This window comes from Anolis sagrei, chromosome 3, assembly GCF_037176765.1.
Source record: "Anolis sagrei isolate rAnoSag1 chromosome 3, rAnoSag1.mat, whole genome shotgun sequence".
In the NCBI taxonomy this organism is placed as follows: Eukaryota; Metazoa; Chordata; class Lepidosauria; order Squamata; family Dactyloidae; genus Anolis; species Anolis sagrei.
The window spans coordinates 74,859,674-74,874,135 of record NC_090023.1 but is presented as its reverse complement, the minus strand read 5'-3'; the positions used below and the strand labels follow the sequence as shown (position 1 = coordinate 74,874,135).

Below are 14,462 nucleotides of genomic sequence, written 5' to 3'. Positions count from 1 at the left end.
GGGCAAATATGTGGTTGTCAGAAATTCCTATAATGGGTTCAGGGCTGCCCTATGACCCCCAAACACTGTCTGCTTTAGAATCTATTCCCTCTAGCTTTCTAGAAATAAGTGAATGCTTGCTTCCTCCTCGTTGGGATATTCTCAACAGCATTTCTTCAGATGACTAAAATGTGTTGGCAAGTCATGCTATTTGTTGCTGCAGATCTCTGTAATTATGTTTTTTTTATATTAAAAAAATAAGAAAAATGAAGTTTCTATTGTCCCAGATTATTTTTTGGCAATTCATAGCACCATTGTATTCTCACCCACAAGTGAGTTTATTTTTGATTCCAAATCAGAACAATATGTTCCTTTTGGTTTTCCTTTTCTTCTTTTCTAAAGGAGACTTCATAGTGTTATGGTACATCAGTGAAACAGCAGGTTTTTTTAGTTCAGGAAAGAAAATAATTGCCTTTCATATCCAAGGATCACCTTAGATGCTGTTAAATCAACTTTTATGTATGATGACCCATCAAAATAAGAGAGATTCAAGTTATTGTCATCAACAGTATTGCTCAGGTATTGCAGATTCAGGGCTGTAACTTCCTTGATTTTTTTTAAAAGATTTACTTTTCTTCACAATTGTATTACAAAAATTACATCTGGTAAAATACAGTTGAATGGCATTTTAGCTTTCCTCATTCATCTTTAGCTTTCCCTGTTGAATTTCCTTTCCTTGGGTTGGAGGCATATGTTTTATAGGGATATATGTGGATCTTCCTAGGTTACAACTAACTAAGGCCCCTTCTACACTGCCATATAAAATCCAGATTATTTGCTTTGAATGGGATTATATGGCAGTGTAGACACATATAATCCAGTTCAAAATTAGGAATTTTCCTACTGCAGTCTACATTACAACTCATTAGTTGTCTTTACTAATGAAGATAGAAATGCTTAGCAAGATGGAAGGCAGCAGGGAAAAGCTGAGAGGGCACTGTCTTGCAATGATCCCAGTCCTTTATTTCAGATTACAGCCAGAAGGTAGTGTTGGGGGAGTCCTGCTCGACCCCATGGCCATTAGACTTTGTGGTCCCACAGGGCTCATCACTTTCTCTGATGTTATTTAATATCTACATGAAACCCCTGGGAGAGATTATCCGGAGTTTTGGCGTTTGATATCGCCTGTACAAAGATGATGCCCAACTCTACTACTCTTTTTCATGGAAGCTGTGCTGTTCCTCAACCAATGCCTGGAGGCAGTAATGGGCTGGATGAAGGTAAACATATTGAAACTGAACCCAAATAAGACGGAGGTACTACAGACATTACATAGGCTAGATCAGGGAATAGGGCTAAAACTGGAGATAGATGGGGTTACACCCTCCCCCCAAAAAGTGCAGGTTCACAGTTTGGGAGGGGGGTGATTAAGGATTCCTCTCTAAATCTGGAAGCCCAGATGGCAGAGGTTACCAGGATTGCCTTTGCACAACTTAAACTGATGCATTAACTGTGACTGTTCCTGGAAACATCCATTATTGCCACTGTGGTACATGACTTGAATACATCCCACCTGGATTACTATAATGAGCTCTACGTGGGGCTGCCTTTGAAAATGGTTCAGAAATTTCAATTTTTTCATTAATTATTCACTGTTTTATTCAAGTATCAAGGACATTGATTAATGAAAAAATAATTTCTGATTCAAAGGGCAATATTCTTGTTTCTTGGCAGGGGGTTGGACTGGATGGCCCATGAGGTCTCTTCCAACTCTTTGATTCTATGATTCTATGATTGTTGTTTGTATTGTTGGTCTGAGGTAACAATGAGTTTGAGTTGAAAGCGCTGGCAATTTACATTAAAGTTAGTTACTCAAACTTATGTTTAGAAATATATACCAACGGTTCTGTGGTCACTACAAACCACTGCTCCCCTGTATTGTATTTTTCCCTACCTTGAGTAACTTGAGCATGTTAACAAATAAACCTGTCTTTTCACTTGCAACTTCCTCATGCAGTGGAGAAACAAATATTAGCAGATGCATTGGCCAACTCATTGCATCCTAATAGTAGCCATGCTTTCAGAACTATAAACTCTAGTTTTAAGCTAGCCATTATTAGAATTAACATAAACCCTGAATAGTTAAATTAACATTTTAGAACCTTTTGTGTCGAATTAATGCCACTTTCAGTTATTCAAAGCACTTCACATACATGATTTAACAAAATCAACAGTCCTCTAAAGGTAATAGGGTGCCTGCCATAGATGCAGGCAAAATGTCAGGAGAGAATGCTTCTGGAACATGGCTATACAACACCAAAAACTTACAGCAACCCAGTTTGGTATTAGTCTCCCCATATTGTCTGTGGCCCCTTCTACACTGCCATATAAAACCCAGATTATCTTATTTGAACTGGATTATTTGGCAGTGTGGACACAGATAATCCAGTTTCTTCATTTATTCATAGAAGGGTTGCTATTCAAGATACCACCTAGCCATTTCTTCCAAGCAGAATATTGCAAAGCGTTCCCTACATATTTATGTTCCTCTTTTCCACTAGTTAGTAAATATTTTGAATGGTTACTAAAAACACATGGTTCTTATCAAAAGGTTGAGGTTTTCCTTTTAGGACAGTGATGTGATTCTCTCAGCCTCAGCATGTGCTGATACTTTTCCTTTGTTTCTCAGTTGCCCTGTTCAACCTATCATATTTTGGCAATTGACAAGTGTGTTCCCCCTTGGGAGGCTGGCAAATCTGTAGGGAAAAAATCTATGTAAATAACCAGAGCACCCTCTAGTGGAATAAATGGATTCAACATCACTTGATTTTATATGTTGTTGTTCATTCGTTCAGTCATCTCCGACTCTTCGTGACCTCATGGACCAGCCTACGCCAGAGCTCCCTGATTTTTTATATATATAAGAAAATGGGGAGTAGGGAACACTGTGCTCATTTAGTTATTTTACCATGAGCTTTTGTGATCCCAATTCAGTTTTTCAGATGCACCGATGGAGTACAACATTAAAGCCACTAGTATTCATGTACAGTTGCGTTACTGTAGGAATGAGAACAGAATGCAGGAAGCACAGAAAGACACAGGTTGTGACCCAAACCATAGGTCTTTATCATAGGTCCTTATCATACAAACTACAGCAGCGTTTCTCAACCAGGGGGTCACTAGGGGGTGTCAGAGGGGTCACTAAAGAACATTTTCTGTTGGTCATGGAGATTCTGTGTGGGAAGTTTGGTTCAATTCAATTGTTGGAACTTGGAGGAGGTCAAGGTCTATTTCCCCCAAACTCCACCAGTGTTCACTTTTGGGCATATTGAGTATTTGTGCCAAGTTTGATCCAGATCCATAATTTTTTGAGTCCACGGTACTCTCTGGATGTAGGTGAACTACAACTTCAAAACTCAAGGTCAATGCCCACCAAACCCTTCAGGTATTTTCTGTTGGTCATGGGAGTTCTGTGTGCCAAGTTTGGTTCAATTCAATTGTTGGTGGAGTTCAGATTGCTCTTTGATTGTAGGTGAACTATAAATCCCAGAAACTACAACTCCCAAATGATAAAATCAACCCCCCCCCCCCAAACCTCACCAGTATTCAAATTTGGGCATATGGGGTATTTGTGCCAAATTTTATCTAGTGAATGAAACTACATCCTGTATATCAGATATTTACATTATGATTCTAACTGTAGCAAAATTACAGTTATGAAGTCGGAATGAAAATAATGTTATGGTTTGGGGTCACCACAACATGAGGAACTGAATTAAGGGGTGCGGCATTAGGAAGGCTGAGAAACACTGCACTGCAGTCACTTTTTCATTAATGGCTACATTACGTATGGAGCACCTTTGATATTAGACCTGTCTTTGTTAGCACAATTTGCCCATCTGTGATCTTTCATACATCTGCACCACCTTACAACCCCCTTTCTTGTACTATTGCAGTTCTTTAATGCTTATTATTATGTTTGTTCTTAGCATAATTCCAGCAAATTTAAAGGCAAATATAAAAATACAATATAAAATACAGGGCAAACAGCCAGCTTTGAAATGAGAAATAAATATACAAATAGAAGAGTGGGATAAGGAAGTATGGAGATTGGCAATAAATGATAAGCTAACGTGTATATTAAAATTTAAAAGAGGTATATGGGAACAAAGTGATTTTGATGATGTATTCAGAAAATTTATTGAAAAAGGATTTAAAAAGAAAGACAGAAAGTTACCTCCACAAGAAGAATTGAAATTTTGGACAGATGGTATATAAAAGCTGTGTCTCGGGGAGGAGGGGAGCACAGTGGTGAGGGATAGATATATGTATAAGCATAAAAATAACAGCAGATGCCAAAAATTAATGTATGGTAGATTGTATTAAATATTATGTACCTGCTGTAAAACAAATGATGTACAACAAATGTATTGAATTAAAATAAATAAAAATATTTTTAAAAGGGGAATAGCAAAGGAGAATGACAGAGCAGGAACATTCACAAGTCATGAACATTTCCTATTTTCCGTTCCATCAATGCACATGTCTCAATTCCTCACCATTCCACCTTTAATTGATCCCAGGGCCTCACAGGCCAAACAGCTGACTTTCCAAGAGGACTGGAGTGATTCACCAAGCCTTGTGTGTGTTTGATTCTTGTTGGAATGTCTCACCTTCTTTATCTAGACTTAGGGAGGATGCCTAGAGTACAAATGGAGAAACATTGCTCTTGCCTTATCTATGGAAAGCCTGAGTCCAGAGACGTATCAGTTGATTAGCACCTTCGTGCCACACTGTGGCTGAGTGATTTGTTGCTCCCAATTATTCCTTTCCCCTTCAGCTACACCTTTAGTCAATGCATTAGTCAGAGTACACATTTTATTTCTACTTATCATATTGAAATGGGGAGAGATGTAGAGTGTTGTGCACAGGTACAACAACCCTAACAAGAGATGACTGGACAGACCCTGGAATGCCTCAGAGGTCCAAAAGCCATGGCTGCATTTCCATGCCAAATTAAAACATGATTTCTTAAAAATGTATTTTATACTCTCTCTTTTTTCAGGTGTGGATCAAATGACTTTATCCAATTTGATATCTACAGGCAGTCATGTCAAGATAGGTTATGTAGGTTTGTTCTTAGCTTTAATTTGTATATAAATTGGAATGTGTACATTTTTTCAGTTAACTCCAGCATTCAGTGGCGACATCTTTTTGCCATGATAACTCTTTCAGGAGTGAATTTCTCTTCCGAGGGCTAGATCACTTCCTGTTGTCTCACCCTTGTTCTGGGTCAGAGCTGCAGTGGTGTGATGGGTTAACCCAGTGGTTCTCAAGCTGTGGGTCGACAGGTATTTTGGACTATAACTCCCAGAAATCCCTGCCAGTTTACCAGTGGTTGGGATTTCTGGGAATTGAAAGCTAAAACATCTGGGGACCCACAGGTTGAGAACCACTGAGTTAAACCTTTGTGCCAGCTGAACTGCTGACCTGAAGGCTGGTGGTTTGAGCTCCCATCTGTTAGCTCCAGCTTCCCTTGCAAGGACATGAGAGAAGCCTCCCACAGGATGGTAAAACATCCAGGCATCCCCTGGACAACATCCTTGCAGATGGCCAATTCTCTCACACCAGAAGCAACTTCCAATTTCTTACTTCTGACACACTAAAAAGCTCCATTCTTAATTATGAGTCATTTGTAAGTCAGATGTTTGTAACTCGGGGATTGCCTGTATTCCATTTTAAATATTTCAATGACAAAGATCCTATGTTGACTAGTATGTAGTATTGCCTGCACAGCACTGTGTTCTCTCACTCTTTCCCAACATAAAAATGCATCCAATTGTCTCACACTGTATTGGCATAAATTTCATATTAGCCTTATTTCATTTAGTATTTGCCTGAAATAGTTAACACAGCTCCAATTTTTAATTAATTGAATTAATCTTAATCATTTAAAACTAAAATAGGTGTGAGTAGAACATCACTAGTGTCCTCTTGGAGTCATTGGAATAATGACAGAGACACCTGTAGCCTTTCTCTCTCTTGTTTATAAAGCCATTGTCCTCTCAACCTTATGCCAGCAAAACGTGGACTGTTTACAGATGTCATATGCAACTCCTGGAAAGATTCCATCAGTGTTGTCTCCGAAAAATCCTGCAAATCTCTTGGGAAGACAGGCGGACAAATGTCAGCGTGCAGGAAGAAACAAAGACCACCAGCATTGAAGCAATGCTTCTCCACCATCAATTCTGCTGGACCGGTCATGTTGCCCGAATACTCGATCACCAAAAAAGGGAAGAGATTTGACACAACCAGGGTCATACAGGTCTATTAGTCTATGTAATCAGAATTACAAAACATTTACAAAGATTTTAGCAAAAAGATTGGAAACAATCATGCCAAAAATAATTAAAGAAGATCAATATGGATTTGTGAAGGGAAGAAAAATTGGGGATCCAATAAAAAATGTGGTAATCGCAATGAATCATGCAAATTTGAATAAGGAAAAAATTGGAATTCTTACATTGAACGTTTACAAAGCCTTTGATAAGGTCAATCATAAATTTCTATTAAATGTATGTCAACAGTTGAATATGGGGGAAAACTTTTGTAAAACATTGCAGCAACTGTATAGTAACTGCAAGGCAAGAGTAAGGGTGAATGACAGAAGGACAGGAGAGATACCCATTTTAAATGGTACAAAACAAGGATGTCCATTATCCCCCACTTTATTTGTAATAGCGATAGAAATACTAGCCGAAAGTATTAGGAATAGCACCAAGTGGACAGGATATAAAATAGAAAAGGAGGGAGTAAAAAAAGGAAGAAATAAAGCTGCATCTCTTTGCTGATGATGCAATGATGATTACAAATCAACCATCAATCATGATAAAAGATATGATAAAAAATTGGAAGAGTTTAAGAATATATCTGGATTATTTGTTAACATCAAAAAGTCAGAGATACTATGTCTTAACACCCCACCAAAAGGACAATTGGAGATTAGGAAAATATCAGGATTAAAATTAGGATCAAAGAAGCTAAAATATTTAGGAATATGGATATACAAAAATCCAAAGAGTATAGTTAAGGGGAATTACAAACAAAAGTGGAAAGTAATAGAGAAGCAACTTAAGAACTGGGAAGAGGAAACATTAACAAGAGTGGACAGAATAAGGGCATTGAAAATGTTCATAATACCAAAATTATTATATTTATTCCAAACCTTACCAAACACTGTAGAGAGGAAGACATCGCGTGTGCACAAATTGTTTTAGTGAGGGGTGGGAAAGACAAAACAAAATGGACGCTGATTAATTGGTATAACTATATAGTGAATATGTTAAATGTGGAAATAACAAATTGCAAATGGAATAATATAGATAAAATTGAAAAGGTTACAGTAACTAAGAGGATGTGGGAACCAGTTAGGAACTATTTAGAGAATATGTTAAGATGTGGAGTAGAAAAATTAAGACTGAGACTGATATTTCAAATGTAACTTCTGTAGTTTGATGTATAAATGGCATGTACAAGGAGGGGAGGATGGGAGTGGGAAAAACCAATAAAACAATTTTAAAAACCCTCAAAAATGGAAAATGCAATGTTGCTGGACAGAAAAAGAGATTGAAAGATGGCCTTAAAGCCAATCTCAAAAACTCTGGTATACACACCGAGAACTGGGAAGCCCTGGTCCTTGAACGCTCTAACTGGAGGTCAGCTGTGACCAGCAGTGCTGCAGAATTTGAAGAGGCATGAATGGAGGGTGAAAGAGAGAATCATGCCAAGAGGAAGGTGCATCAAACCAACCCCGACTGGGACTACCTTCCACCTGGAAACCGATGCCCTCACTGTGGGAGAACATGCGGGTCAAGAATAGGGCACCACAGTCACTTATGTACCCACCACGACACCGAACTTAGAGGACTACCTTACTCGGACAATGAGGGATCGCCTAAGTAAGTCTCCAAGCTAAACATACCCACCTCCCTAAATGATTCCATCCTAAGGTTTGATTTCCAGACTGCTGATGATCTTTCTTTGGACAAATTCCAGCTATCAATATCCTCCTTGGATGATGGTGCCCAGACATGGATGTAGATCTCACGCATTGGTCAGATCTCACGCTCCAGGTGAGATCTGACCAAAGCAGAATAGAATGGCACTTCTACTTCACTTGACTTGGACGCTATATTCCTATTGAGCTCAGAATTGGTCATTTTGCATTCTGATCCTGTGCTTTGAAATATTTGAAAGGAAGAAAGGTAGAACAAGAGTGTTTCAGCCTCTCTGCTCATGCTTGATAGTGGAAGTAATAATTTGTACAGCTCTGTACCAATGATTGAAAGCAATTAAAAAAAATTGACAGTGTAGTTTAGTATATATAACCAGTACTTTCGGGGTTAAATTCCTTGTTTCTAAGAGAGTATGGTATCATTTGCCATCACTCTTAGACCCCTTCTACACTACCATATAATCCGGAATATCAAAGCAGATAATCCACATTTTCTACACTGAGTCTACACTGCCATATAATCCAGTTCAACACAGATAATCTAGATTTAATATGGCAATGTAGAAGGGGCCTAAGAGGACACCAGGAAGAGTGCCAGATATGTGTTGATGCCCAGTGTGGATCAGGACTGATGCAATGTACATTGAGCATAAATGAGGATCAGGTACTTTGCTGATGCTGCTGTGTAGCAATAGAACAGCTGTTCTCTAATGGATGTGGGTTTTATGCAGCCATGCAATTCTCATCTACTCCTGAAGAAAATCCCCAAGAGGATTCCAGCCATCTTCAATAGCACCTGTGAAATTGGAAGAGTGTTCATTTTTAAAGACTTGACTACCCCTCACATAGTTATACGTGGCCATCATGTCTTTTCTCAGCCTTCTCTTCTTCAAGCTAAACATGCCCAGCTTTTTAAGCCGCTCCTCATGGGGCTTGTTCTCCACACCCTTGATCATTTTAGTCGCCCTCCTCTGGACACATTCCAGCTTGTCAACATCTCCCTTCAATTGTGGTGCCCAGAGCTGGACTCAGTATTCCAGGTGTGGTATGACCAAGGCAGAATAGAGGGGTAGCATGACTTCCCTGGATCTAGACACTATACTATTTATACAGGACAAAATCCCATTGGCTTTTTTAACCACTGCATGACATTGTTGGCTCAAGTTCACCTTCCTGTCCACGAGGACTCCAAGATCCTTTCCACACGCACTGCTGTCGAGCCAGGCATCTTCCCATTCTGTATCTTTGCATTTCATTTTTTTCTGCCCAAGTGAAGCATCTTGCATTCGTCTCTGTTGAACTTCATTTTGTTTGTTTTGACCCATCTCTCTAATCTGTTAAGATCATTTTGAATTCTGCTCCTATCTTCTGGAGTATTGGGAATTTGGGGATATCAACAGTCATATTCTGAATCAGTTGTCCAAAGTCTGATATTATGATGAGGCACTACTAATCTCAGTGATTTTTTCCCCAAAACAGATAAGGAGGTATGCCCTACAGAAGTGAAAGCCAGGAAGAACTGTGGATATCCTGGGATCCCTGCTGATATATGTGAGAGCAGAGGATGCTGCTTTGAGTCCAGACCCCCTGCTGTTCCATGGTGTTTCTATAAAGTCCTTGTAGCAGAAGGTAATCAAACAAACACTATCCCACTTTTACTGGAAATGCAACGCATTTTTGAAATGATGTGAATGATACTTTCCGTTTAGTGCAGTTGAGAAGGTAGCTGATGGCAAATGTCATTTAAACCAAATTCTATATGACTTTCTTCTATCATATTCTATTGTCTTGTTTGGGGATGTGATTGAGCTAGGAGAAGCAATTATCAGGTTAGGTTTGTGAGACTCAAGGGGTTCAGTCTCCCAATGTTAACCCTCATCTCACCTCCAAATTTCAGTAGACTGAAATATGCCCCCACCCCCCACCCCCGCACACACACACACTTGTAAGATTGTGACACAACAGAACAGTGGTGCCAGATCATGGTTATCCTGGGCTCTGGGATGTCAGATTCATATCTGAAACATAGGAGAAATTCTTGTGATGCCCTGGTAATGCTACACGGGTCATGTTACCCAACCTACTCCTGCGGGTGTCATAAAGTATGATATATTAAACATCAACCACAATTATATTAATTACCCTTTTATTTTATACATTTTGAAATAAATATTAAAAGGGAGAATCATTAAGTCAGCCAAGACTCTTGCAGGAGGGAATTATACAATCTTAATCTAATGTATTATCCATCTGCAGTAGTCTACATGGGTAAAATACATGTAATGTAAAAATAATGACTGTGGGCAGATGAGACAACTTTCTAATGTTGTGCATGCTGCAATGCTTATGTTGTACATAATGGCCAATATCACAAAATACTAAAAAGAGCCAGAATCTAGTTTCCCCCCACTGACCATCTGATTTTTATTTCCATATACCACCGTGTTGTAGTTAATGGCAATTTCAGTTCAGCTGTGCCAATGCTATTTGGATTTTCCTAACCTCCTCCTTTCACTGCCAAAAGGTCCCTTTTGTGTGGCCACGAATGAGGGCAATATGATGGACTAACAGCAGAGGATCTTCCTGGCTGTGATACCCCACTTGAGTCCTAGCCAAGATTGCCATCCCCTTGTGGAACACCTTTGGAAATGCCTTCCCCTTGGAGCCTGTCTATCACAGCCATACAACCCAGAATATCAAGACAGATAATCTACAATATCTAATTTGAACAGAGTTATCTGAGTCCACACTGCCATATAATCCAGTTCAATGTGCATTTTATACAGCTGCATGGAAGGGGCCATAAATGTGTGTTCTCCACTTCTCAGACAAAACATGTGGAAATTCGGGCAGAGAGCACTTCCTTGAAAAGTGTGTGTGTGTGTTCCCCTTGAGGAATGCCTTGGGGAATATCCTCCCATTCGAGCCCTGCATGGCACCAGGTCAAGACATGGCTTTTTACAAAAGCACGTGATCCTAATTTATTTTTAAATACATGTATGGCTTTGGGATTTTTAAGCTCTTTTAACTTCTTTGAATTATTTAATGCATTTTTATCTTGTTTAAAATGTTCATTGGTTTCCATCAGAATTTGTTTTTATTGATTTATCTATTTGTCTCCCCGAAAGCTCAATAAAAAAGGGCATGATGCAAAATATTTTAATAAAATAAATCAATACATAACGGATAATTAAAATACACTGCGAGAAAGAATGGGAGAGAAACCTGTAATTATGTTTCCAGGAAAATAACCTTTTGGTTACTCTATTGACTGATTTGCTGTGGACACGAGAAGGAAGAAAGGCATTGGTTCTTACACTTCTTTTCATTATTTTTCCAGAGTGCTGAAATGATGCTTCAGACAAGGAACTAACTACTCTGCCAACAGAACAATTCAAGCAAGAGGACCCTATGCCTCACAGCGTGTGCTCTAATAATGTTCATTTGCACGTCACTTTGCCTTGCATTCACACTTATTATTTGCAATAGGACTATTAGTTTGGAATCTTACACCCAGCTAGCAAAACAACCATTGAATACTGCTGCACAAAGATCTGGGGAAACATATGTAGGACTACATTATATATAACTCATAGATTTTGTTCATTTCAGAAATTTGGCATATGGTCTCTGTTCAAAGCAATAAAACTATTCTTATTTTTGAAATGCAAAATGATGCAGTTGTGTTTTTTGTTCATAATGCTAACAGAAAAGAAGCCAGATATTTGTAGTTTTGAAAAAATATTGGAAGTCAAGCCCCTCTCCACATACTCTTTCTCTCTCTCTCTCTCAATCTCTCTCTCTCTCTCTCTCACACACACACACACACACGTGTGCGCACACACATAGGATCCCATTGAAGGAATGGCAACATGAGAAGCCTCCCGTGTTGCCAGGGCATCAGCAGCGCTCATTGAGCTGGCACAATGTCGTGTGATTGGAGCCGGCCAGCTGTGAGTAACTAGGCCTAGATCAACATTTGCCGCTGACTCTAGCCCTGGTTACCTATATGATGAGGCCTTAGAAATATCAACACCTGAAAAGGGTTGAAACAGTTCTAGCAGAAGGGAATTCATTTCTCCTAGTATGGCTAATTTCCTACTCTCTGGATTCATGCTAAGATGAAATAAGATGTTCGGAGATAAGGGGGAAATTTGCCAGTTATGTTGCATGGCTTCTTTAATTTTTTCACTCTCATATTATGTGTGCCAACCATTTGATCAGCAGCTCACTGTTTGGGAGCAAATTACTCTGGTCAAGAGCTGCCCTTGGCCTAGAAGGAGCTTTCCTCATGGTAGGGGAACGCAGTGAAATGACCTGGGACAAGAGGGATTTTTTTTATCACAATTGCCTTGGGCTTGTTGAAAAGACAGCTTGCAACCAACAGACAATGGTCTTGGAAGAGGTGTTACCAATACTTTTCCCAGTTTCTCACCAAATAACTTTGCCACAGCATTCTTTGGGCAATACTGCTCAACTGTGAGACTCCAGGTGTGTTTCCTTTTAGGTCTCATCAGATATAGGGAGTATACCAAATATGAGAGATTATGGATCCGCTGTTAAAATAGAATTTGCAGTTGGTGTCTCCAGCTTTGGGGGTTAAATTACCAGCAATTTTCTTCCTGACATCTGTTAATTATCATCTCCATGACAGCCTATCCTCTTGACTAGGGGCCCTTTCACACAGCCATATAACCCAGAATATCAAGACACACTGCCATATATTTCGGTTCAAAGCAGATAATGTTAGATTTTATTCAGCGGTGTGGAAGGGGCCTGGGTGATTCCTGAAACTCTGATAGCAATAGAGATATATCAAAGCAGATGGACCAATTATGGAATGACAAATGGAATATTCTACCAGAGAAGTCTAAAGGAATGTGAGAATGAATGGGCCATATTTTCAAATGGAAGATATCTTCAAATGGACTTTCCACACAGCCACATAACCCAGAATATCAAAGCAGATAATCCACAATATCTGCTTTGAACTGGATTATCTGAGTTCCACACTGCCATATAACCCAGTCCAATGTGGATTTCATACAGCTGTGTGGAAGTGGCCAAAGATGCCCAATCTAGAATACAAAGCTAATTACCAAGTTACCAAAATTCTTCTCAGGTAGAAATTGAAATATTTATCTTATTATTGATTTTAAAAACTAGCATTGTGTGTGCCAAAGAAGGTTCCTGTCTAAAATGATCCACCTGGAAATGTTTGGTTCATGCTTGCCTGAAAGAATTGCAAATTTAAAAGAAAAATGTCAGTTAGTGTCCTAAGTCTTGATTGCTTAAGGATGGATAATAAACAATTTCTTCTAACCACAGAACTATTTCTGGATTCTTTTAATGTATAGGGTTGTGTAAGTTTAAAGTATTGGTTAAAAAGTTACTACACTATTATGTTTACACACAATGTTACTTCAATCCACCAGAAATCGTTTTTCTGCCTTTTGAAAGAGAAACAGCAGTTTTGTTGGTCAATGAACCATAGCAGTTTCACCACAAAGGGTTCTGGACAGGAAAACGGAGAGAGTTGTGCCCTTTATAACTAAGGTTGCCCTTCTTGGTTCTGATCATCTGCCATCCTTCAAGGACTTGCTTGATATTGGGTTCAAGTGGGGGTAAGTCCCATCCTTAAATCTACAACAAATAGGTGAGAATTGTTACGACTTTTTTATTTCCAAAGGCTAGCTCTGAGCTGAGGTGCCACTGAGAGGAATAATCCAACAGGAACTAGTCAACAGATCAAGAAAGCAGCAGGGATTTGGACTGGATAGTCCTTGTGGTCTCTTCTAAATCTATGATACTGAAGTCTTAGTCCAGCATTATATCATGTGTCCTTCTAGTATAAGACATATACTTACTTGCTTACTTTGGCGATCCTTCGTTGTCCGAGTAAGGTTATCCTCCAGGTGCGGTGTCCTGGCAGTGGGTTCGGAGGTGACTGTGAAGCACTATTCTTGATCTACATCTTCTCGCACAGTGAGGGCATCGGTTTCCAGGGGGAAGGCGGTCCCAGTCGGGGTTGGCTTGATGCACTTTCCTCTTGGCACGTTTCTCCCTTTTGCCCTCTATTCGTGCTTCTTCAAATTCTGCAGCACTGCTGGTCACAGTGACCTCCAGCTAGTGCACTCAAGGGCCAGGGCTTCCCAATTATTGGTGTCTATGCCACAGTTACTATAAGACATATAATAAGGGTTTTCTTTATGATGTTGGGACGATGAGAGAGAGACAGAGAGAGAGAGACAGAGACAGAGACAGAGAGGGGAAGAAATACAAACAGACACAGTTATGATTCAACTGACGGATCTTAACACTGCAATTTTCTGAAAGAGACGTTCTAAGATGGTATGAGTAGTGGAAGAAGCCAACTGTTCTGCCCCCAATGAGCTGTTTATAAGGAAGGTGTCTTAATCTTGTTAAGAACAGGTTGGGGTGGCACAGATGAACGTTTAACAAGAATTTA

At 39.4% G+C, this 14,462-nt stretch overlaps 1 protein-coding gene across 1 annotated transcript in view; it reads left to right on the top strand.

Annotated features, from left to right (window-relative positions):
* LOC132771821 (trefoil factor 2) overlaps positions 1 to 11,560 on the top strand; it is a 31,139-nt gene extending 19,579 nt beyond the window's left edge. Inside the window, exons 3-4 of the mRNA XM_067466235.1 lie at positions 9,473 to 9,622; positions 11,334 to 11,560. Coding sequence (XP_067322336.1) covers positions 9,473 to 9,622; positions 11,334 to 11,341 — 158 coding nt within the window. The 3' untranslated portion in view covers positions 11,342 to 11,560. The remainder of the gene's footprint in view (positions 1 to 9,472; positions 9,623 to 11,333) is intronic.
* The last annotated feature ends 2,902 nt before the right edge of the window (positions 11,561 to 14,462 follow it).